The 24,086-nt window shown below is 37.9% G+C and overlaps 1 protein-coding gene across 2 annotated transcripts; it reads left to right on the forward strand.

The window, feature by feature from the left end:
• Positions 1-1,411: 1,411 nt before the first annotated feature.
• On the forward strand, positions 1,412-21,530 carry il21r.1 (interleukin 21 receptor, tandem duplicate 1). 2 transcript variants are annotated; one of them, XM_007570545.2, is made up of 10 exons: positions 1,412-1,670; positions 10,801-11,014; positions 11,342-11,460; positions 11,727-11,838; positions 12,795-12,985; positions 13,204-13,340; positions 13,432-13,621; positions 13,710-13,791; positions 16,621-16,714; positions 20,419-21,530. In XM_007570545.2, the coding sequence occupies exons 3-10, from the start codon at positions 11,400-11,402 to the stop codon at positions 21,196-21,198; spliced, it is 1,647 nt and encodes a 548-aa protein (XP_007570607.1). In that variant the 5' UTR covers positions 1,412-1,670; positions 10,801-11,014; positions 11,342-11,399; the 3' UTR covers positions 21,199-21,530. The 2 variants fall into 2 exon arrangements, with proteins under 2 accessions (XP_007570607.1, XP_016536419.1); XM_016680933.1 differs by lacking the exon at positions 1,412-1,670 and having other exon boundaries at positions 9,184-11,014.
• The last annotated feature ends 2,556 nt before the right edge of the window (positions 21,531-24,086 follow it).

Raw genomic sequence — 24,086 nt, forward strand, 5'->3', positions numbered from 1 at the left:
ATTTAGCCTCTTCAGAGCTAAAAACAAGTTTTTGTCTTAATTAAGGTGAATTCATGGTTCCTTTTTCCACATAATGTAACAATTACAAGTTTTGACAACGTCGTCATACTTTAAATATCATTGACAAGTTTCCTTTTATTCATTAATAAATGAAACCTCTACTTTGCATGTACAATAAATAGAACTGATTACTCTGCAGTTATGGTTTATTCATAAGAATTAAATTCATTATAAAACCGTTAGTTGGGGGGTTGGAAAAGATGGAGGCGGAAAACAAACTTGAACAGCAGACATCCAGCATGTGACCCTGCATGACCTTCTTTTACCCACTCAGGAAAAAACCCACTTCAGTGCGGAGAGGCCCGCTCAGCAAACGAAGCCTGATTTATGTTTTGATTCAAACTTTAACAAAAAGGTTTGAGTCAGAAGCAGTAATAAAATGTAGCTTTGTGCTCCAGATTTTGAAGGAAGCAGCGAAGTTAACCTGCTTCGTCTCAGAACCAAATGTTCCATGACATTTTCTGCAGCGTCGTTATTATAAGAGGTGAGATTAGGATCTAGATTAACGTCATTCTGAATGTTCTTCCTTCACAGTTTGATTCTGAGCAGACCACCAGTCATTTTACCACATCCTGTGTGATAACGCTTTGACCTGCATTCATGTTTCCATCACCTCTCAACAGACTAATTATGTCTTGGAACAATATCTCTCTCACTTTTATTTACCATCTTTCTAAATGTGTAACACAAATAATGTACTATTTCAAATCTCGGCTCATGCTTGCAGTTTAAAATATGTAAAACATTTATTGAGCGCCTCTCTCTGGGCTGCAGGGATCAGCTCGCTGCACTGAACGTTTCCTACTGCCCATTCATTCTGGACTTACTGTGTGTGAACCAGGTCATGTTTTTATGTAAGACGGAAAATAAAATGAAATAAAAGTGTGAAAACAGAACCCAGAGCAGCGCTTCAGTCGTGAATCTGCAGAGGAAACCGTCAGCGCGTTTCACTTCATGTCATCTCTGTCGAGCTATTTTCCAAAACAGATTTCTAAAAACCTGAGATGGCACTGATAACGACCAACACTTAGGTTTTGCTGTACAACTTTTACTTGCATTTAAGTATGAAACCATTTTTTCCTACAAAAAAAAAAGAAAAAGACCAAAATGATGTATTAGACTTTCTGTTATTTTCTGCAGGAGTCTTTCTGCTAACTGAGCTGTAGATGTTTGCAATATGAAAATGAAACAAGTCAAAAATAAAAATTGACGGACTTCCCCGTCTGCTCAGACCCGAGTAGTGCTCTGTTCTGGTTCCCGTTTATAAAAATAAATCCTGTTTTGTTTTTTCTTCTATGTTTGGTGTTCAGTAAAATCCCAGGAGACATTATTCAAACCAAAACCCTCACAACAAAACACAACGCCCTCAGAAGACTCTGGAGTTCATCTCCATGTTCAGACGAACTTATTTTCCAAACGCATTTAAAATCTCGCTTTTGGTTACCGACCTTCCATATTAGCCTCCCTTTCAGATTGAGGAAGTCTGACTCCATACAACCCATGAGCCGCTTCATCTTTTTGCAGCATTATAGTCATGGGGGTCTGACAGCGACACTCCTCAGAGAACAACATCAGGCTTGTGCTCCAGTCTTCATCTGCAGAACAAACAGGTAAATAAAAATCAGTGTTTACTGACCGGTCCCAGAACTTTACCTGAACTGTTGTTTTATTAACAAAAAGCTGCTCTACATACAGCAGAGCAGAGATAACGAGAGACAGGGTGCAACGTCACTCTGACGTTTACATAAGTAGAAGAAAAGCCGAGATAACTGTTGACTGTCGGTGGTTTGGAGAGCGAAAAACTGACCCTCCTGAACGATGATGTCATAGTAAAAGTAGTTTATTTCTGCTCTGTAAAAATAAACATGTATATTATGTGTGCATGTGTATATTTGGAAAACCCCCTCATGCCTGCTGTTAAGCATAGTGGAGGATCCGTGATGCTTTGGGCCTGTCTGTCTCCAAAAGACCAAATGAGAGCATAACGTTTCACTGGTCTCCTCTGTTTGTAATGCAAACATTTCAAAAGAACATTTTACATTTAATCTGTGTTGTTTGTCGCTTCATATTTTGGCCAGGACAAATTTGTAAAGAGTTATTTCCTGAATTTATAAAAGTTTAAATATCTAAAAGTGGGTCATAACTGAATATCTCAGCCTGATTGTGATCAGCTTACATGACCAATTCTACAGATTAATATTCCACCAGACACAAAATCAAAAGTTTTACGTGATTTCTAAAATGTCTCCGTCTGTCTTTCTGTTTGTAAAACTGATGTCATCAGACAAACAAATCATTCAGGTCTGGGTCTCTTCTGGCATTTTAAGGAAATGATAAAAGCTGCAGTATGTAGCTTTTATAAAAAAATATGTTTTTTACCTGTTTGTTAAAATTATACTCTATGGAGCTCATAAGCAATTTCATACAGGGATTTGCATGTTGGTGGGAAACCTGGGGCTGAAGGTCAGGAGTCACATCGACACCTGGCAGGAGGAAGTTGGACTTGAACTGACAACTTTCAGATTGTCAGACATCTAATCCACCCACTGAACCACAACAGGCAGATTGAGTCAGTGGAGGTAAATTAAACGCCACAGGACTCAGAAATCTTTATTAAAAGGAAGATTAACATTTCTTCCCCATTCTTAGAAGGTCAAAATCGATGTAGCTGTAACGCTTTAATCAGTCTCTGTTTGGGATAATCAGTTCCTTCCACTGGGAAAACCAGGGCTTACACAGGAGACGGCAGCAATCCTCCAGCTCATTTAAGTGATTTTATGAGGAATTATGTAAAAGATTTCCTGCAAATATCATGATGCAATTTCCTGAGTTTGCTAAATCTGTGTTTCATGTAACCTGAACTGAAAAAGTCCACAGGATGTTTCGGTTTTGTCCTTAAAACATCTGTTTTATAAACGACTTCTTTAATAATAGCTGAGCTACTGTTACTGTCTGAAGCAAAATCCACTTGTAAAAATGTTGAACTTCATGCATCAGCCTGGAAAAGAAAATGTTTAGAAATGGATCCATGTTCATTACAACCCCCATGTTCAAAGCTCTTTACATTTACTGTTTCCTTTTCTCGTTCTGGGTTTGGCCCTCAGTAAGGAAACATGAAACTCGTTAGAAAGGTTAGAGTCACTCTCATATCCACTTCACCTGCTTTCATACAGGTGTAAAGTGACAGATGTGCCCTTAGCTTTGTGACATACAGACCATCAGAAATGGTAATACTTTATTCCTGCAGCCATATTAGAAACAAAACTCATCAACTTTTGAATTTCATTCATAGAATTTTGATTTAAGTTGTTTTACGTTTCAGATTTTCTAACCCAAGTTATCAGTAATATTTTATTCATATAGAAAAGTCCTGAAACACTTATTATTTTATTTCGTTGTCTTATTTTTATTGGAGTATCGTAGTTCAACATTGATGAACTTGCATAGAAAGTGCAGGTTAAAAGTTTCAAGTATTGTCACCATTATTGCTCTGACATTTTAAACTTGCTCAGCCAAAAGTTTTGTTTTTTCTCATTCCTAAATTGCTGCTCTTTAAAACGATCACTGTTACAGTTTGGAAGTATTATGGCGCTAATTATAGGAACTATAAATATGATAATAGGAAGAAAAAAAAGAGAAAATACAATTGAACCTTATACGCAGTGGCCTCTGGTGGCCATTTTGGGGTATTGCAACTTTGTTTATTTTATTTTGTAACCCACCGGCCAGAGAAATGAATCCATAAAACTGTTCCTTCTTGTTAAACTGAATTGTGAACAAATTCACAAACTGTGTGAGCTCGATCACACTAGAGCTGCTGCTTCTCCACACTGAGAGGAGCCAGTTGATGTGGTTAGCCTGGACGTCTCCCTGGTGAGGGTTCAGGACCCATCTAACCCAGGAACGCCTTGAGATTCAACTCTTTTAACTCTTTGTCAAGTAACTTTCACCTCCAACCGGCTGCAAAGCTGCCAAGTGTTGCATCAGCAGGGTATTTAAAAAAAACCTCTCTATGCAGGTTTCTTAAACGCTCAATAATTAAATGATGTTGGGGTGATTTCATGCCATTCCCACGTATTCGTGGAGGATTCAGGGCGGAGGGGTTGATGCTTATCTCCAGCGCTTGGTGGGTGGGTGAGTACAACCTGAACCGCTCTGGTTTATAGACCAGCTGCTGAATGTTAAGAATCACAAAATGAAATGATGAAAGGAGTCAAATCATTTTTCTGTCTTAATTATAGCTGCAGCAGTAAAAACTTCTGCTTTATCTGTTCTCTGGTCATAAACAAATAAAAACAAAAATCGCGTGGAAAAAAGCTTAAAACTGCTTGTGTGTTTGTTCCAGAGACAGTGGGCGACAATACTGTCTCACCAGGTCTAGATACGCACATCGGCAGACACTACCATGTTAAAATAACTTTCTACCTTTCGTGTAACACCTACACAGTGATGAAATGAATGTTCTTGTTGAATGTTTCCATGAACTTTCATCACATTGTGCAGATTATCTTTAGAAAGCTGTGCATTGCATCAGACTGATAGTAAAGTTTTTTCTTGTCCTTAGATTCAGGTAAACATTTCATGGAACAGTCAAAAGGATATTTTTCTGTTTTCAGATTGAGTTTTCATGCTATAGATATAATATATAAAATTGAAATGAGCACGTTTGGATCCTTTGCTCAGATTAGATTTTTGCGTCGCAGTAATTTTATGTTTACTCATCAGGATTTCTGGCTCAGGTTGGGACTGTTTAACTTTTTTATGTACATTGAAGTGCAGTTGAGTTCAGGTGCTGCGCTTTGTGTAATTTCCTGCAATCAGAAAATATTTCGCTTTGACTAAGTTTGGTATTGTGACATTTAACAGCGTCAGCTCACACCTACAAGATGATTTGAATCCAATAGAAGCCATCCCACTTTCTGCCATCCAACATATTTTATCTCACTTTTAAGACATGATTTAAATTCATGATAGCTGCTTTATGTAATATCATTTAAAATAACTTTGATTAATTCAAAGTGCTGAGGGGCTTCACAGCAGGAGGATTATGACTCACAGAGTCCAGACACCTTCACTCTGCTGGATTCTACTAAAATCCCCTGATAGAAAATTTACAGAGGGTGAACGATTAGGGTCTTTTGAGATGTGTCAAAACAACACCTGTGACTTCACAATTCATTTGTTTTAGTTCTGAAACAGAACTTCTTCTGTGTTTTGAGTAGGAAAACAATATGAGCGAAGATGTTTGGAGCATTCTGTAAATCAAAATTATTATGAGGATCATTTTGGTTTTCAAACAAGAGAGATGTATTCACAACATAATGCAGATATATTACATGAAATCCATCTATCCATGTACATCTACTCCAACTTAAAGCTGCAGTTTGTAACTTCTAAAAAAATATGATTTTTACATATTTGTTAAAACTGTCACCATGTTGTGACAGAATAATATGAGACAAGTAATCTGTGCAAAAATCAATCTCCTCCAACTTCTCCTAGTGTTGCTATTGCCGTCTGCATAAATGCACTGCTCCCAGTCAAAAACAACCAATCAGAACCAGGAGGAGTGTCTTAGTGCTGTCTATCATCCACATGTACACGTTGCTAAATGTGTTAATGATGGAGAAACAACTCACCATTTCAGGAAAACTGTTTATCTGCTGTGACCGTGCTAACTGGCCTGAGCATTCATGGAAGACTGTTGTGGTGAACCAGCAGTAGTGTAGCAGAGAGCAGCTGATACACTAGGGTGATTGATAGTGCTAAGGCCCTCCTTCTGGCTCTGATTGGTTGCTTCTGACAGAGCAGTGTATTTCTGCATATGACAGAAGCACCATGCAGAGGAAAGAGAGAGCAGCCTTCAGTATATTCAGCTGACTTTATTCTTTGGTCTCATAAAGTTGCTGAACTTGAGCAACTGCAGCAACTTTAGATCAGTCAACTGTCCCCATAGGCTTCACACCACATGGCCTTTAATTGCTCCAGAACAGGCCTGGTGTTAACCAGATATTTTCCATCTTTGATCAGGTTTTTAAATCGGTGAAGGAAAAGTCTGAAGGCCATCCATCATTTTGAGAGAGTAGTGATCATCCACCACCCGCCACTTTGTGCAGACGCTCAGACATTTTCATCTCTACAGAGAGTAAAGGTAACTATATCAATCAACAATGAAAAGACTCCCATCATCTCTGACCGGCACACAGTGTGCCCAATGACACCGTACCCAATGAGCTGACAGCGCAGGTCACAGGCCAACTTCTCATCGCCTTACATGGTGAAATGTTCAATGATTTCAAAACTTTGGTGGAAGTGGTGCTTGTAATTCCATGACAACAAACTCTGCAGAAATCCCACTGAAGACAGTTGATTACACACATTCGGATTACCCACTCTGAGACTTGCTTTCAGACCACAGCTGGTTAATCCTTCATAATTTAAGTTCAATCGTTAAATTTCATGTTTTATATACAAATACCGGAGCCACAGTCAGTGTTTTTTTATTACTGCAGAGAAAAGGTTACGTTTCCGTCTGCTCAGTGTGTGATGGCGTGATGTGGATTCTCTGTTCAGATTGTGTGAGTTGAATATTAACTAACAGAATAGAATAGAAATACCCATTATTATGGGGAAATTCCAACAGCAGCAAAGTGATGAAGCACAGATTCACACCAAGATACGAATACAGAATACATAAAAACAAAATAAACAATGTCATACTCTATGGTAAGGTCAAAATCTTAAAATAAAATGAAAATGAAATTCTATTATCATTTTCAGTATACAGATTACAATCATTCAGGATTTTTTCTGCAATCGCCTTGGATGTTTTCTCTCTGCCAATAATCTGACCCTTCTTAAGCAGACCAGCATCTTTTCCACAAAATACTCACTGCATCAGCTGAGGCTAAATAACTTATTTGCAGCTGAAAGATGTAGTAATTATCCAATAGGAAGATCAAAACTATTTGCTTAACTAAATCTGAGTGCTGACGGATCTGTTTGGCGTAGAAAATTAACACTGCGTTGGTGGAAATTCTTCTTAATTTTGATACATATCAGAATGCTTAATTACGTCAAAGACAAGTAATGTTTGAAATGCAAATACAGTGGGTTACCAATATCCTCTCGTTTATTCTGTAAGCAGAAATTACTTTACTGAGAATGAAAAAAGTTAACATTGGGTGTTTCTGAAGAATGTTGTCAGATAAAGTGAGGAAATTCCTGAATTTATTTTTCTGCTTCCTTGCACATCAATCAGCCTTTCGCACGTAAATCAAATTAATGCAGGTTTTTTCTCTGTATCTTGTTTTAATTTATCAGATAATAATTTGATTCTTGCTGAAAGTGAGTTGATGGACACATGAATAAGGGCTTCATGAGGATGCAGTTCCAGGTTGTTATGATTAAAGGTAGCAAAGCTGAAAGGAGGAGCTCTTTGTTTACTGGTTGATCTCTGTTCTAGACCCAGTTCATGGTCATGAGACACAAATCGCCACAGACATTCTGGATACACGCAGCTGAAATGAGCACATGAAAAAAGGATGAGCAAAACCTCACAGAACAACAATAAACCAGCTAACATCAGCTCTGGGCCTGTAGAAAAGTTGGTAAAACTCTAAATATTCCAATGAGAGACATTGGAGCCATACTCAGACTTTCCTGCATTTGGAAAGATCCAGAAATCATTGGTCAACCACAGCCAGCTGCTTTTCACCAACAAAATGCAATCCTGTCATAAAAATAAGTGAAAAACAAAGAGTTTTCCCAAAGAGCTTCATAAAGACCAGGAAATAACAGGCACAGTTTTTCCCATGAAAACAATAAGAAATGTGCTTCAACCTCAAAGGTCTACAAGCACTTTCAAAACACAAGACTACACTGATGAAGAAAAGCAATGTTAAATGTTTAAGGTTTACTGCAGGAGATTCAGACTAGCCAGTGAAATGCAGGGAAAATGTGGAGTGGTCAGATGAGGTCAAAGTTGAAGTCTTTGGATGTCACTGACCTCACCATGTTTGGAAGAAGAACGGTTCTTAAAATCACCCCAAAAACAAGCTTTAGGAGCATCACAGTGGTCTAATACCAAATGTCTGCCTTCCAGCATCTGGTGCTGACAGATTAGATGTTACCAAAGGAAGGTCGCATGAAGGTCGCTACAGCTCGTGTCTGAGAAGAACAATATTTTGGTTTTCTTCCTCAAACTAACATTTTCATGCGGAACAGATTTTAATATGGTTTACCACACAGGGTGGTATGAGCTATAGGGATACAAGAGCAACACATTTGCCCTAAATATGTTTTTGTTGTTTATTTTAATCTCCTCTGAATAAAGAATGAACACCCAATTTGTTGTACAGTAAGCGAACACCGTCAGATGTATTACTTTAGATCTCTGTTGGCAAGTGACTCTAAAACTGGTGTATAATGTTTGATTTAGCATTAACCATAAGGCAGCATTTGGTGTTTTTTGTGTCTGGACAGCATTTTGTCATCTCCAACTCATTTTATCATACATAAACTTGCCGAGTCTTTAAAGAATTTGAAATCTAGACATTTGAAATTTGAGAAAAGCGCCAAAATCCGGTATATACTCATACCTGGATTGTTCTCATTCTGCATTGATAATATATTTTCAAAACATAATTTGTGACTGAGAGAAACAGCGATTTTATCTTTCTAAATCTAGGTTATTGTTCTCATTAGAGAACAAAAGACTTCAGTAAAACCAAGACTCCTTCATAGTCATTTAAACAATACTTAAATTGGTCATATCCTGATTCCACACCATTCATCCTATTTGTAAATGTTTAAAAAAAATGGTAGATGCCTTTTATTAGACCACCTGAGATGGGGCTTGGGTTAAAAACTAAAATAGTTGGACTCATCATTTCCAAACTAGATTGTTGTACAAACATCAAATCATCATTTCTGAGCCTTAAAACATGGCAATCAGACCATCTCAGATGTTCCTCAACAAATGATGAACATATTTTAAGGGTTTTGCAAAAGTCACAACAGAAATCAGCTCTATATCCTCCTTATTTACCTTACTTTATTGTAGAAGTAGTAAAATTGGTTCACTTGTTGAACTTTAGATCAGGAAGAGATGGGGGATCTAAAGTTTTTAAACTCCTGACTTTTCATGTGTGTCTAAGGTGTGTGGCCAGAACTCAAAGCCTGACTCCTCATCAAGAAAAAATTAAGCTATCTGCTACAAATAAAGTCACAATAAATCCACATCTGGTCCCCAACAAAACTCAATCACCTAAGCTGCGCATGTAAGAACAGGAAGTCGAAAGTTGCACTTTAAAAGGCCCATACTTGACCCCCTTGACCTAATCAGTGTCAATCTGTGCCTCGAGACAGAAAACAAGTTTAACAGAGTCTCTTGAGGCTTTTGCTAACATGGCGTATCTATGGAAGCTTCACTGCAGCCAAACATTTAATTTCCACATATATCATCTGAACTGCAACAAAATGAATGAAGGTTGCAAACAATAAAACAATCAACCTCACACCATGCCACCATGCTTGGACTGAGGATTATGAAATCCAGCATGCAGATGTAACTTCTCCAGAGCTGCTTTCTGCCGCGGTTCAAATCCCACAGCCATTTTAACTCTTTTCAACCCGTTGTATCTGAACAAACTCCTCCTAGAGCTTTCCACTTACAGACTTCAAAATGAGGTGGTTTAATAGTCAGGAACTGGGGATCAAAAGTTATCAAAAGCTTTTTTCTGACTTGAAGCAGGTGAGTGTGGCCAAGCTTCAAAATCTGACTCCATAAAATACAAAGGTTTGATCACTACGACACAGAACGTCAGATATGTACCAATACCCAACACATTCCCATGGGCATTTGAAGACATCACTTTAGCTCCACGGCCTAAAAACAGGAAGTGACTTGTTTCAAGCTTTTAAGCTGTGTTTAATGACAAAGAACAAGTTGATGTTGAGTCCTGCAGCTGCTGTTAACTGAACTGTGTGTTCATGGCTTATATCTCTGTTTGCTACGACTGGCTCTAGATCACAGGTGCATGATCCGATTTACTCCAAACTTCACATGAGTTATACTTTTCAACGGGAAAAACATGTCATTTATTTAAATTACATTGAAATTTGAATCAGATGTACCCCATGGGATATTTCAAACACCTTTATTTCCCTGATGCATTTATACAATTCATGCCGAATCGTGAGCTTATTTTGTAGATCTTTATTCAACACATTGTGATCTACAAATTTGATTACGTCACTTTAGTTCCATCCACTGAGAATAAAGTCACAAGTTTCTATGGTGAATGGCCCTCCATGACACTGTTGCACCTTCTCTAATAATAGATGAAAATATCAGGCAACATTTCCAAAATAGTAAAGGAAGTCTGTTAATTCTCCAGCGCCAACAGGAAGTGGATGTGGTTTGTACCAGGAAGGTCCGATTTTGGCCAAACTTTGGAGACATCTTGTTGGAGCTGAACTGAGCCTGACTGAACGTGATATTGAGGCTTATTCCTAGTAAAACCAAGCGGCAACATGCAGATTTGAGCGCTGATGCAGAACATCTGCGGTTGCAGCACATGCTTATACATATTCAAACCTTAAGGGACTATGTCTACTTTCCATTTGCAACTGAAAGGGTCCATGTTCGTCTTCCTCTTTGGGTAAAGTAGGTGAACCAAATTTGACGTCTGAATTGTTTTGCACAAAACATTTTCTGTTTCCTGTTGACTTTTTTAGGTGGTGTGCTGATGCATATTCATAGCTTAAAAGTGGAAGTGGTGGGAAGGCACCACATTACACCGTTTGGCAACCACTTCCTGAGTCACCATGCTCACAGTGACGCCTTTAGCTTGCTGCCTGATTATTCTTCCACTCAGTCTTCAGAGGTTAACACATTAGTGTCTCCGGCACTTCTTCACTCTTCAAATTGTAGAATTTCACATTAAAAAAGGTAAGAATTTCAACTTTCTCTGTATTTATACTTAAAATATTCTGATCTGAAGACACAACGAGATTAGATTATTAATTTTGTTTAATATGATTTAACATTGTTGTATAATGATGTAAATCCATTAATTTGTGGTAATGCCGTTTTGACTGTTGCTAATAATGTGTTAGTATCTCTTCCCAGACTATTTAAATCTTTTTTAGCTGTTAGTGTAGCAATGAACCTTTGGCCCAGTGTAGCAGGGGATGACAGAAAGCCGAAGCGATTTTCTTCTAAATGTCTCTTCTTTAACCTCAGACCTGAATTAGAAACCTCTATTTGTGCCTGCAGTCTGGTCGGCTGTGTTTTCCCCTGCCTGCCAGGCTTCTGACACCAGTGAGTCATCTCCATGGCTCCTCCACCTCTAGCCCTGCTGCTGCTGTGGGGTCTCACTTTACTCTTAGTTGGAGGTAAGATGACTTATTGACTCTAATTAGTCTTTTCCTCTGTCCTGTTATTTGACATTGCTGAAGATCTCTTTTAAAATATTTCACTTCATTGGAAATTCATTGTAATCTTGTCTTAATGGCTTCAGTTCATTAATCTCAAATCTAATTTGGTTTTTGGTTCTTACAGAAGTGTCTTTTTGAGTCAACAATCATTGAAGCTGACATTCAGGATTAGAAACTCTAGGTAGTGCAGCCTTTGCAGCTGACCTCTTTTTTCTCCTCTGCAGCAGCTGCATCTGTCTGCAATGTCACCTGCACCACTGACTATGTAAAGATACTAAACTGCTCCTGCTCAGGCTCTGTGCCAACACTTCCTGTCCTTCTCACTGTGACTTGCAGGTAAAAGTTGTCCTGTCATTGTTACTAAATTGATAGATGTTTTTATCACGCGACTGCATAAGCAGGAGCATTTTAATCTTTTCCTCAAGAATTATATTTTTAACATGAAATACAATTATGTCTTCGCATTATATTATTTAACTTCTGATTTGAAGTAATGAATAAAACAGTCTGCAGTAATGCTAACTTGTTTTAAAAGTTAGCACTACCTTTAAAACAAGTAGTGCTAACTCATAAATGTATGAGGGAATTCATATTTTTATGAATTCCCTCAGTTCCTCTTTGCATCATTCAGATAAACAGACACAAGATGCTGATTCCATGTTTCATGAGTGAAAACAGAAAATGGTCCCAACATCACAGTAACAATCCAAACAGAAAGAGGTCTAAATGGATAAAAATGATGTCATGGTGGCGGTTGTTGTAAAAAACTGTATTTTTTAAATGTTTTCATCTGTGGAATCTGAAAAGTTTGAAAATAACTCAGTTAGAAGACCCAGGTCTGTTGCAACTGAAACTATTTTTATTTAATTTACATTTAAACTTTGTATTGTCTGGCATCATGACGCTTGTTTGATTAGTTTATTACACCAAAACTGAATAAATATGAAATTTTGTTAATGTCTATATTCATAAGTGGTCCTAAAATACAATAACTACACTACCCATAATGCATCTCAAAATGAGATGGCATGCTTAAAAACCTCCTAAAACTGGGCTTAAAGTTAAAGAAACATTTAAATGAATGAGATATTTGCATATAAAAATGTTTTTGTCACAATGAGGCTTGAAAGATGAAACATCTGAAAAATGTGTGTTTTTATAATAATTTCTTGTGCTGTTTGAGAAGATTATCAGGGACAGTTTTTTTATTTGTTCTTACCATAATCTAGAAATATTATTTGACTTTGTCAGCAGAAAAGTCTTTTCATTCATCATATCACCAAATGATTCAGTTCCAGCTATCCGGACACAGAACTTAATGTGAGCTGTGAGACCAAACCGCCTCAGTCCTGGTGCATAATCAACGAGGACCTCACCTTAGTCGCATCCATCGATACGCTGTGCAACGCCACCGCCAGCCGGCCCGGCAGCCGAGGCCTGGAGGTTCTCAGTGAGTCACTCCAATGGGAGCTCTCTTCTGTGGGTAGGTTCAAAAATCCCTCATTTCAGTTTCATATCTAACCGGCTGACGTAAAAGCCACACACAAAAAATGCACCTGAGAGCTGCTTTAAGGTCAACATTCTCTGGCACCTACAGAGTGCCAGAGAGTGTTGAAAAGTGCAGAGATCACTCCATCCACTTGTCTCCTTTGCTGGAATAAAGCTCATATCTGCTCTGACTCCTCTTGACTGTCTTCACAGTAAAAGCTGACACTCCTGATAATGTCAGAGTGGAAAAGGCTGCTGGGATCTACAACATTACCTGGAGCAACAAAAGTGAATACACTCCCTGCATCACAAACAAAGTTCGCATAAGAAATAAAAAAAACACATCTGAGGTATTGCTGAGTTTCACAACAGCATGAATGAGACTGTAACTGTTAACCACTTTCTGCTGATGAGTTAAATTTTTTCCTTTCTTCCAAACAGGATTTAATCTTTACACATTTACCAGACCAGATGTACTTTGAGCTGGATCAGAAAAAGCTGCAGCCTGGTGCTTCCTACGTTGTGGACGTTAAGGCAAAAATCTGTGATGATTCGTTCATTGTGGGTCCGTGGAGTGAATGGAGCTCCGGTGCAGAGTGGAGCACACCGGCTGACCCTCCGGATGAAAAAGGTGGGATCATGTTCCACCCAATAAACCTGGATGTTCGTAAACATTCACAGTTCAAATTATATTCATCTGATCTCTGTCGCTTTTCCAGGAGTGAATTTTTACTGGCTTTACATCTCGACGCCCATCATCCTCATCCTCGCCCTCTTGCTACTGGGATACCTACAAAAACCGTGAGTATTTTCAAACATCTCACTTTCCTGCTTTAAACTGGATTTTCCCACCAACTCATTCCTGATTTTAGTTATTACCAAAACAAAAAGCCTTCAAGGCTAAAGAACTTTACTGAACTCTTCTTTTTACTCTTTGTTCAATCGCATCCCAATTAACCAGTCAGTAAATGTAAGCTGATAACGAGGAGTGAAGGGTTGAAGGTCACCATCACGTTGCCTTCCAGTAAATGATTAGCAACACAACTCACCGCATCAGTTGATTCCTGGCATCACCTCCTACATATGTAGAAACCACGGCAGCAGTACGTGCAGCAGCGCTGTGCACTGAAAGGCTCACAGGCATAGGAAGTCCTGCAGCAGAGCATCAGAGGCTGAGAGCGGCTCCCTGTGGGTCTCCACAGTTTCAACAAGCAAACACAAGATCAACCAATCACACACTCTGCTCTCTGCTGAAGGATGATGTAACACGTCTAATGTGTGAACAGAAGTTTTAGTTTTGGTATTCTCACTGGCAGTTGATATATGAAGCCTAATTCACTGCAAAAACTCAAAATATCAACAAGTGTTTTTGGTTTCTAGTCCAAGTTCTAGTGAGCGATTTGGATTGAAAGTTTTATCACTTTGTGGTACTAACAATAAAAGTGAGAATAAGAACTTACTTTTTTAGGTAACAGTTTGAATATGATAAATTTATCCCAATAAATGATAAACGATACAATAAATGCAAATATCTTAGTACACCTGCAACAAGACAAAAACTAACTTAAAAATAACTTTTCAGCAAAATATATAAACTTATTTCCAGTCAATAATTCTTGTGTAGAGATTTAAAAACTTACTTACAGTCGTCAGTATTACTATTATTATTGTCATCCATAGATTTTTAGCAGTCAGTGTTTAACCTGAACAAATGCTGTATTCTGTCTGTTTCATCAGACAGTAACACTAACTCCACAAAGCTGTTTTATTTAGTCATGTTTTAGTCATTTAGATAATTAACTGCATGGTTTGTTTCTAAAGTCATTTTTAAGTGAAAGAAACACCAGTGATATCACAGAACACGCAAATCATAAAGGTTTTCTCACCTTTTGTCTATGGTTTTATTCAAATGAGTTGGTTAAATTCAGTTTTTCCCTTAATTCTTGGTTTGATTTGAATTAACCTGCTTAACAGCAGCCATTATGACTCATCTCAGTGTGTTAAAAACAGCCATTTTTCACACATTCTGAGTTAAAACCAACATGAATCAGAATTCAAACCAGAAAGGATTTAGGTTTTTATGTTGAGGACAATAAAGGTGATTTAAGGAATCACCTGCACTGAAAGAGATTTTTTTTTCTCTTTTTCTTTGAAAAATGCCAGAGATGAACCAAATCTGAAAATGTTTTTATTGTTTTTTAAATTGAAGATCCATTCAGTTTCTATGAAGTAAAAGAGGGTCGGTGTTAAAATGTTTAGACGCAGCAAAGTTTTTCTGAAACAACCTCAAGTTGAGAAGTTTTGTTGTCAATCACTGTCTCCTCATGATGAAAATAATCCTTCTGTTCTGAGAGTCGCAGCGTGGGATCCTTTATTATCAAAAGTTAAGATCAAGCTTTGACTCAATAATTCAGTAAATTGCTGTGTAATCATTCACATGAAAGCCGTTTTGTTTTACCAGGATTTCTGGTTATGATCTTAAAAGCTTTGATTTGAGGTCAAAGCTTCGCCTCTGCTCAGCTCATCTACCGTAAAGCAGCAAAGATCCAGATAAAAACATGAGCAAAGAAGAGAAACATCCTTTATTTGACCTCCATCTGGAAAATTGGCTGTATCAGCAGTAAGAAACTAACGGAAGTACATACAAATTATCCATACTAGTAGCAGTAAAACCCAAATAGACAACATAAAAAAAATCTATAAAGCTATGAAAAACAGCAGATACTTATTGCAAATATTGTGCAACTGTAAAAAATATTTAAAAAACTGCAGACTCTCTGCTTTTATGCACAAAAACAGACAAGAGAAAAACAGTTTGCTGTGTTTGCAGGGAGCAGCGAACAAGCTGCTGATTCAGCAGGCGAAGCCACAAACCAGAGGTGTCCAAACGTTTTGCCAAAGCCAAAATTTTAAAACATAAAACTTCTTGCAGGCCTGAAAATTTTATTATTTTTTTAATAAACATGATCTAACTAATGTCATTTAAATTTTTTTATATATATATTAAATAGTCAATCTCTGTTTCCGTATTTAATTAAGAAAATGTCTAACTTCTAAAATTTTTGCGTCGGTTGTCTTCGGTTATTCTCAGCACACGAACAGGAAACGGGTCACTCTTTCTGCAATGTCCCAAACACAAATCTTACCAAGTATTCTTGGTCTAGTTTCCAGTGCAAATACCTAAATACTCTTCAAATAAGACAAAACTAACTTACAAGAAACTTTTTAGCAAGAAACAGGAGCTTGTTTTACTTGTTTTAAGCCAACAATTCCTTAAAATTGATGAAAAATGACTAATTCCACTGGCAGACTGTTCACTTACAACAGTGAGATAATTTACCAATGGAACTAGTTTTCCTCGTTATTAATGAATTATTGAGTTAAAACAAGCTCCTTTCTTGCTAAAAATTTTCTTGTAAATTAGTTTTGTCTTATTTGAAGAGTATTAAGATATTTGCACCTGAAGCCAGATTAAAATGACTCGGTAAGAGTTTGTCTTTCTGCGGTGAATTGACACAAAGCCAGTCTAGGGAGCTAAAAATGCCCCCATCACCACATGTTGAAGACCTCTGCTCTACAGGGAGGCTGATGCCACCACAGCGAATAAAAGTCACTGTTTCTGACTTTCAGGTGCTGGCAGAAAAAACTCAAAATGATGACGTTCATCCCCAGACCCAACGACTATTTCAAGCCCCTCTACCACAGCCACGGTGGGAACTTTAAGGTAAGAGAAAGCAAAAGTGGCCTTTCACATTGCTTGTAGTTTCCACCACGGGCCAGCAGGTGCTGCAGAAGAGGGGACTTGCGTCACATCTGGACCCTGCTGGCTCTGCCGGCTGGGACTTTCCCTTTGGCGGCAGACTCTGTGACTCAGTCAGCAGGGGCTTCACGAGCCTCACATGCTGTGGGAGGATATTTGTCTCAGTCAGGCAGACCTGTTCCACCTCGGTGGAAATTACCCCCAGAGGTTGTTTCAGCTTTTTGATTTGCCATGGTGTCACAGTAAAAACGGCCTGTTTTCTACCTGATGGAGACGCATAATGAGAACGTTGTGGTTTACATTTTTTTCTTCTTTCATAAATGTTGCACGGTTTATCTCTGCTCTTTATCTTTTGAAACATTCGTCTTTTCCCCTAATGTAAATTTACTCTTTTCATATCTGCTATTTTTAGCAGACAGATCATGTTTGTGTAGGCTGCGATCTCCAAAACGGATCGTCTTAGACTCCATTTCCATCAATGATAGACAGTCATTCACCAACCGTTCATCACCAAGGTTTTACTGCATACAGCAGAACATAATGACATCCGGCGTCACGCATGAATTTTAATGAAACCGTCACGTGAAAGTACAGTAGCTGCACCTGGAAGAGCTTTTAAGAAACAAGTTTAGATTTGTACTGTAACCTGCTTGTTGCTCCAAACCAAAATGGAAATGTTTTAATAAAGGATGCAACAAGAGATTGGCATTTTAGGAGTTAATCCGTAAGTTATTGTGCTAAATCTGCTTTTAACAACAGACTTTCTTCATTTTCCATATCCATAAAAAAAACGTTCACCTCATTCTATGAAATTATTATTTTTTTTGTAATAGAGGATTCTTTTCTAAAATCTGACAGTAGGAATACACTTTAGGTTAATTTTTGCTAGCTTTCATAACAAAGCATTTCACACATATTTAGAAAATTGTTTTTTACAGCTCTATACAAATTTTATGTTGAAATTCTTTGAATTAAATCAGCTGCAGAAAAGCTGCTCTGAACACAAAGACCAAAATTATTTCCTTCTACTGTCTTTTCTTGAAGGAAATGTGAGGAAAGGTGAAGACATTTTCAGAAAAGATAGATATATAGCAGCAAGAATTCATCCAGTCTGGAGCACTTAATCTGTAGCTCAGTACTCATGGCAATCCAAACCTATAATGTAACAAAATTCAGATGGAGTTCATCTCAAACTGTCACTAAACTTGTTAAAATGCTATCAAGAAGCCAGCAGATGGCGCTATCTCTCCACTTTACACACAATCAAACAAATGGCAACAGTGGAGAGGAACTACGCCTTTTTAACAAGATGAAATTATAACCAGGAAATCTTTAGACCAGCTGTTTTTACATCCCTGCTGCTCTACAGAGAGTAGATTATTATTATGTTATTATTATTATTATTATTATTATTATTATGTTATTATGTTATTATGTTGCATAAACAAGGATTAAATCCAAGCATCATGCAAGACACAGAATAATGACTTCACTGCAAAGATAAAAATTTCACACTAAATGTATGACTTTATCTTTGGTCATAATTAGTTAGACTGCTATGAAATAAAAATCCCAATGTGTCCCAATCTGATCAGAATAATCATTTATGAAAAAGGAAGTTATAAAGGATTTTATGACTGAGTGAATAAAGTCAACGTTAGCCATTTTTCTTTAGACCTTTTCAGAATTTGACCCGTTGTTTTTATGGTTGCGATGCCATCATATTGGTCAAAGTTCAGCTAAATTCAGTCAGAGAGAAAAAAAAAGTTTTCTTTGGACTTTTGAGATTAACATGCAATTACATACCTTCTGCAGCAGAGGGCGCTGCTGGAGTATATCTGAGTTCTGAAATACTGAGGAATACCTTGATAGAAGTGATGCAGATTAAAAGAGGAATGAAGAAAAGATTTACTTTCTCACCTCAGGTGTTTGTGAGGATCTTAACAGCAATCAAGAAAACATCCCAAAGATTTGGAAAGTGATTAAATCAGTTTAGAAACTTGGAAAATCTATTAACTTTAAACTTCTTTTATGAAAAAAAAAAAAAAAAAAGTTTTTAAACCAGAACAGAATCCTTTGCCAGATGCCCAGCACATAAGGGTGAAGAGGTGAAACTGCTCGTTTATTTTAGGTGCTGCTTTCTTTTGTTTGGTGACTTCTCACCGGCTGCGGTGCAGCTCTCTTTGCGAAGCGGCTTCTGTTCTCCTGCAGTATCTCACGTCCTTGTGGTGCAGACTGCTTGCGTCTTTCTCGATCTACAGGTTCCGTTCAGGAGCTCTGTAGACAGGATGTGGTGGCCTGGGCGTCAAAACTCTTGATTCAAGCTTATCTGGACATCTCAGGCTTTAGGTGGCTGCACATTTTTTACACTTCTCTTAAGCCTTTCAACTGCTTTAAAACCCGTCAATTAGATGAACGGCTGTGCATTAAGTCAAAGTGAATATCAAATTCCTTTGAAATAGTTATCACAGTCACATTCTATACTCCAGATTGATATCTGTGCATTTAAAATTTGCATCAACTTCTTCAAGGAAGTAGAGTAAGAAGACTTATTGCAGTAACAAATACCATTTAAAGAAGAGGTAGAGAAGTGTCAAATAAGTCCAAATTTAGAGATATAAAGAGTCTGGATGTGACATGAAAGCTTTCTCTGTCAGATTAGAGGAGCACCTCTGCACATGTGCAAAAACATCCCACTATTTAACAATGAAAAATGAGAACAATCTGATATGACATTGTGAAAGTAACAGATTATATTCTGAGCCTGCTGGTAGCAACAGAGGCTCAAAAACAAGATATGCGGACAGCATGTGGAGGTGAGGTGTCACGTGTCCACTGATTACCATAACCTGCACCAAGAGCGTGGTTTTACGTTGAATCGGATGGGGCCTGATGTTCCTCTAAAGTGCAGAAAGTTTCTCATGTTTTTTTTAATTTTCTTATGACAATGATTTGAGAGAAAGAAAAAGAGAAAATCTAAAAATGTGTATTTTTACACAGTAAATGACAGTTATAACTCTTGAGATTAGATGGACATTTCAAAGAAATGTGGTAATGTGACACATCTCAGTGTCATCTGTATATCAGTAAATCCTGGCTGCTTCCACTGAATTGCAGCGGGTCGGTGAAAGCAACCATATAAGAGGATGGTTTGTCATTGTGTTGCTCTAATCCAGGTAAAAAGACATCAGCAGTGGCCTTAGAAAAATAAACTCTTCCTCCTGGGTTGGAAGGCCATTTCCAAAATATTTTAAATCCATTAATCAAACATGGAGAAAGATTATTGAAAAGAGAAAAAATATTTGGTTTTTCAGCCACAGGATCTGGTCACCTCACAGTCACTATAGTTATCAAAGATGTAAATTAAGGTGGTAAAAATTCCTCCACTATGATGAAGCTCAATATGGAGTTATTGCTGCTGAACGTCGTGTACAAGGTGCTAAGTCCTGGGCTGCAGTTTGGTTTTCTTTGCCATTATAGGGATACTTGGTAAAAGGTGCTCTGATTTCACTCAAACTGGTAAAAAGTGGACAAAATGTCACTTTTTTTAATCTTTGAATTTAGATCTGTGTTTTCCTAATTAAAATGCAGTTTCCTTCATGGCAGCTTTTATGACAGTAACTGTCTGCAGTAATCTAATGTGATGTTTTTCTGCTCTTTCCTTGTAGGAGTGGGTGAAGCCGGTGTTCAACGAGTACGATTACCTAAAGATCACCACCTGCGTCATGCTGAGCGAGAAGCAGAGCGAAATCCTCAGCTGGAGCAACGAGAAGCAAAGCTACAGCGAGGTCACGGAGGTGAAAGCTGCTGATGACTTCCTGCAAGTCCAACAGCTTCCCAACAACCTGCTGATGACGTTTCAGGACAGCAGCACCTCGCAGGGCACCATCCACTCCACGGGACACATCTCCATCCACACCGTCACCCTGTCCGGAGAGGAGTTCGAGGGGGACGTGACATCACAGAGCTCGCTGAAAAGCTTCCAGGACTCAGAAAGCTTTGGCTCGCTTGACGACGACAACAGGGAGCGTGTTACTTACAATTTAGGGGAATCGCATGCGGCCCGGATGGAGCGGCACAGTGAGATATCACTACGAGAAAACCAGATCGCCAATGATTTAATACTGGAGAACCAAAACCTTCTGCCGGATGGCGAGTTCAACGAAGCAGAGCGGGTGTCGCTCAACTCATTCGCATCCCATGAACAGTCGGAGGACGGCTACCCTCACGTGGACCTGGACACCATCGACAGCGGCTTCGGAGAGTGTGGCAGCCCTGGAGCCTCAGACTCAAACTCTAACTCATTTCCTGAGGAAAAACACTTAAATTCAAACTATGTCAAGCAGTGGATGATATGTAGCACAATTCAGGAAGACACCAGCACTGTGAACAATGAACTCGATGAGACAGTGACTGCAGCTTCTGGCTCACAACCACAGCTACAATGACTGCAAACAGAAGGAGAATCATAATGCTGCATGAACAATATGTGCATCCTCGTGCATTTGTTATTTTGAATGAGCTAAGTAAACGTTTCTTTTTTAAAAATCTCTACTAAGAAGAGTTTTACTGATGTCTGTTTACTGTTAATTTAATGGAACTGAGATTCTTGTATGATTTGAATGAGACACTTTTTTAGCTTCACCTTTATTTGTACAGTTAATTAGATGTAGTTTCAGTCTCAATAAAGATCTGTTCTTAACTGTACAGAACGCAAATGTTTAAATATGAATATATGCAAGTAAATGTATCAATATTAAAAAACCCTTTCATAAGATGATTTCATAAGACGTATTTGATGTGAATTTAAGCTGCAGGTCAAACAGTCAGGTGGAAAAAAAATGCAACTGAGTAACATCAGATACAAACTGTAGAAGATAAAGGAGCAAAGTTTCCACGACAATAAAAAAAAAAAATGGTGTCGTAAGCATAAAGATGCTGAGATCCATCAGTAACCTTCTGATCCACAAAGTGAATGTATGACGACAGCAAACAACAGCTGGACAACCAAAGGAAACCTGTTGGTGTGTTTCAGCAGCCCTGGGACCTCGGTTCAGTGATTCTGCCTCCATCTTGCTCAGGTAAAGGTCATGCATTCTTCAGCTGTAGCAACAGAATGTAGGCTCCTTTATCAAGATGTCTGATAATGGCTATTTCCTTGCATTTGCACATTTTTCTGTAACCACTGTAACCAATCATCCTGTTTGTGCAGTGTACATGAAAAGAAAGCAAATAGCAAAACAGCAAACTTGATGATTTTTGACATTGATATTTCCATATAAAGGCAATTGTTGCATGCAATCCATTTAGTTTCTTCCCATGTTTGGCTATTCTATAGAAACTATAGCTGTTGGCATGTGAAGTGATCATTCTGAACTGTACAGAATGCAAAGATGATTTTATAAGGTGTATTTGAGTAAATATGTGAATTTAAGCTGCAGGTCAAACAGCCAGGTGGAAAAAATTAAAGTGAGTAACATCTGACACAAACTATGTATTGGAAATATTTCCAATATTCAGCAAACTCAGCAGTCAGGCTGTTTATGTATCAATTCATGACAAGGTCAACTCCATAAAACTGCTCCCAACCTACCCAAATCTGAACTTATTCTCTTGGCCACAACCATTATTTAATGTTTTAAATAACAGAATTATTAGAAAAGATTATCCATCCGTTGGAGAAACTGTAATTCAAAGATTCCTCCTGCAGAATTGTAAGCTAAGATCAAAGTTTATTCCTTAAAGATGCAGACTTTCTTTGATGGATCGCTTTTGGTACACTAATGCATGCATTGTGTAATTAACAGTTCCTTGGTCAGTCTTTGTTTGCTGTAGTTCAGATGGTTGGAGGCCCAATACTATCTCCAGCAGTCATTGGGTGAGTGGTGGGTACAACCTGGACAGATCTCCAGTTCATCACAGAGTAACAAAAACACAAACAGGACAAAACAACCAGGCACACACATTATTGTCAAAGAGAAACACATTTCCCCATCAGTTATGTTTTTGAAGGAAGCCAGAGTTAAATCAGTGATATAGATATAGAGCTATGTAACCCCAAACATATGAAAAAGCAAAATATGCCTGACAAACTGGACAGGAAACTCAGGCATTTAAATAAACAGACTGATGACACAGATGCTCTAAAAATGAGATAAACTAATTTGTTCCAGGGAAACTAAAAACACCCACATCAGATCTAATGAAGATCCGCTCCTGATAATTAAGAGTCATGGATGAAGCTGAAGACAATGAGTGAGTCAGAAAGGGACTTGGTTGCTGTGGGGCTCAAACTAACATGAGCTTCATAAACCATAGAGAGATTTCTAACTGGACTGAACCGAAGCAGGAGCCACATGGCTGAATTCACTACTAGATATTTCCTGTATGTTTACAAATCGATTGCATCTTTTTAAATGACGTAAAGTTGTACAGCTGATTGTTCAGATATATTCTTGCACTGCATAATTTCCCGTCATTTACTCAGGTTACGTAATCAACAACTGTTTGATAAGAAATCTGATCAAATTATAATTACGCATCATCCACATTTACTGGCAAAGATTTCTAAAATAAATCATTTACTGCAATATTTGCACAATGAAGTAGAAAAATCCAACATTAATTTCACAATACAATATAATCATTTTCTGTTCTTTTTAATTTTTAGAATATTTTGGTACAACTAATAATCTCTAAGTTGATCAGAGTTGCTAGGAACTTCTAAGTAGTAATCTCACTCTTGTTTCTCAGAGGTATAAATATGATGCAACACAGAGGCCACTGGTAAAAAATAATTTAAAAGATTTAAAAAAGATCCCTAAAGTTAGAATCAGAGCCATGACAGGAGAAAACACGACCAAAGAAACATTAACACATGAAAACTGTTGTTGTTTTTTTTAAATGAGCCTAATATTCAGGATTTTGACAACAAACACTTCATGTGTGTCTGGTGTTAAATAAATAACAAATAAGTGTAAAAACACTGATTGGACCTGTGATGATGTGGGCCTGAATCTCCCACCAGGACATTTAATAAAATATCAGGTGGAAAAAACTCAAAACGAGTCGTTAGATCATTCAGCAAGAAAATGATCTGGTAACATCAATGTCTGAATGGCTGGATATATTACCAATATATATGTTTGATTCCATGTGGAAACAGGTGAAGCGAAGCAGACTAGATGTTAAAGATGGTAAAGTTTTCTTTTAGTATGCAGCAATTTTTGTTGCTGTCATTTCCATCATATCTCGTGTATTGGGTTCACTCCAAGTGGCAGAAAACAAAACCTTCACTTTTCAGTCATTTGTTGCTCCCCGGGTGTCGAGTCCATAG

The sequence above is a fragment of the Poecilia formosa genome, unplaced genomic scaffold (genome assembly GCF_000485575.1).
Source record: "Poecilia formosa unplaced genomic scaffold, Poecilia_formosa-5.1.2 Scaffold263, whole genome shotgun sequence".
In the NCBI taxonomy this organism is placed as follows: Eukaryota; Metazoa; Chordata; class Actinopteri; order Cyprinodontiformes; family Poeciliidae; genus Poecilia; species Poecilia formosa.

Bases quoted from the DNA above. Each gene is read 5' to 3' on its own strand.
- il21r.1 (XM_007570545.2), top strand. From the start codon at position 11,400: ATGGCTCCTCCACCTCTAGCCCTGCTGCTGCTGTGGGGTCTCACTTTA. The intron at 13,341-13,431 runs GTATTGCTGAGT...TCTTCCAAACAG, and splicing joins ATAAAAAAAACACATCTGAG to GATTTAATCTTTACACATTT. The intron at 13,622-13,709 runs GTGGGATCATGT...TCGCTTTTCCAG, and splicing joins TGACCCTCCGGATGAAAAAG to GAGTGAATTTTTACTGGCTT.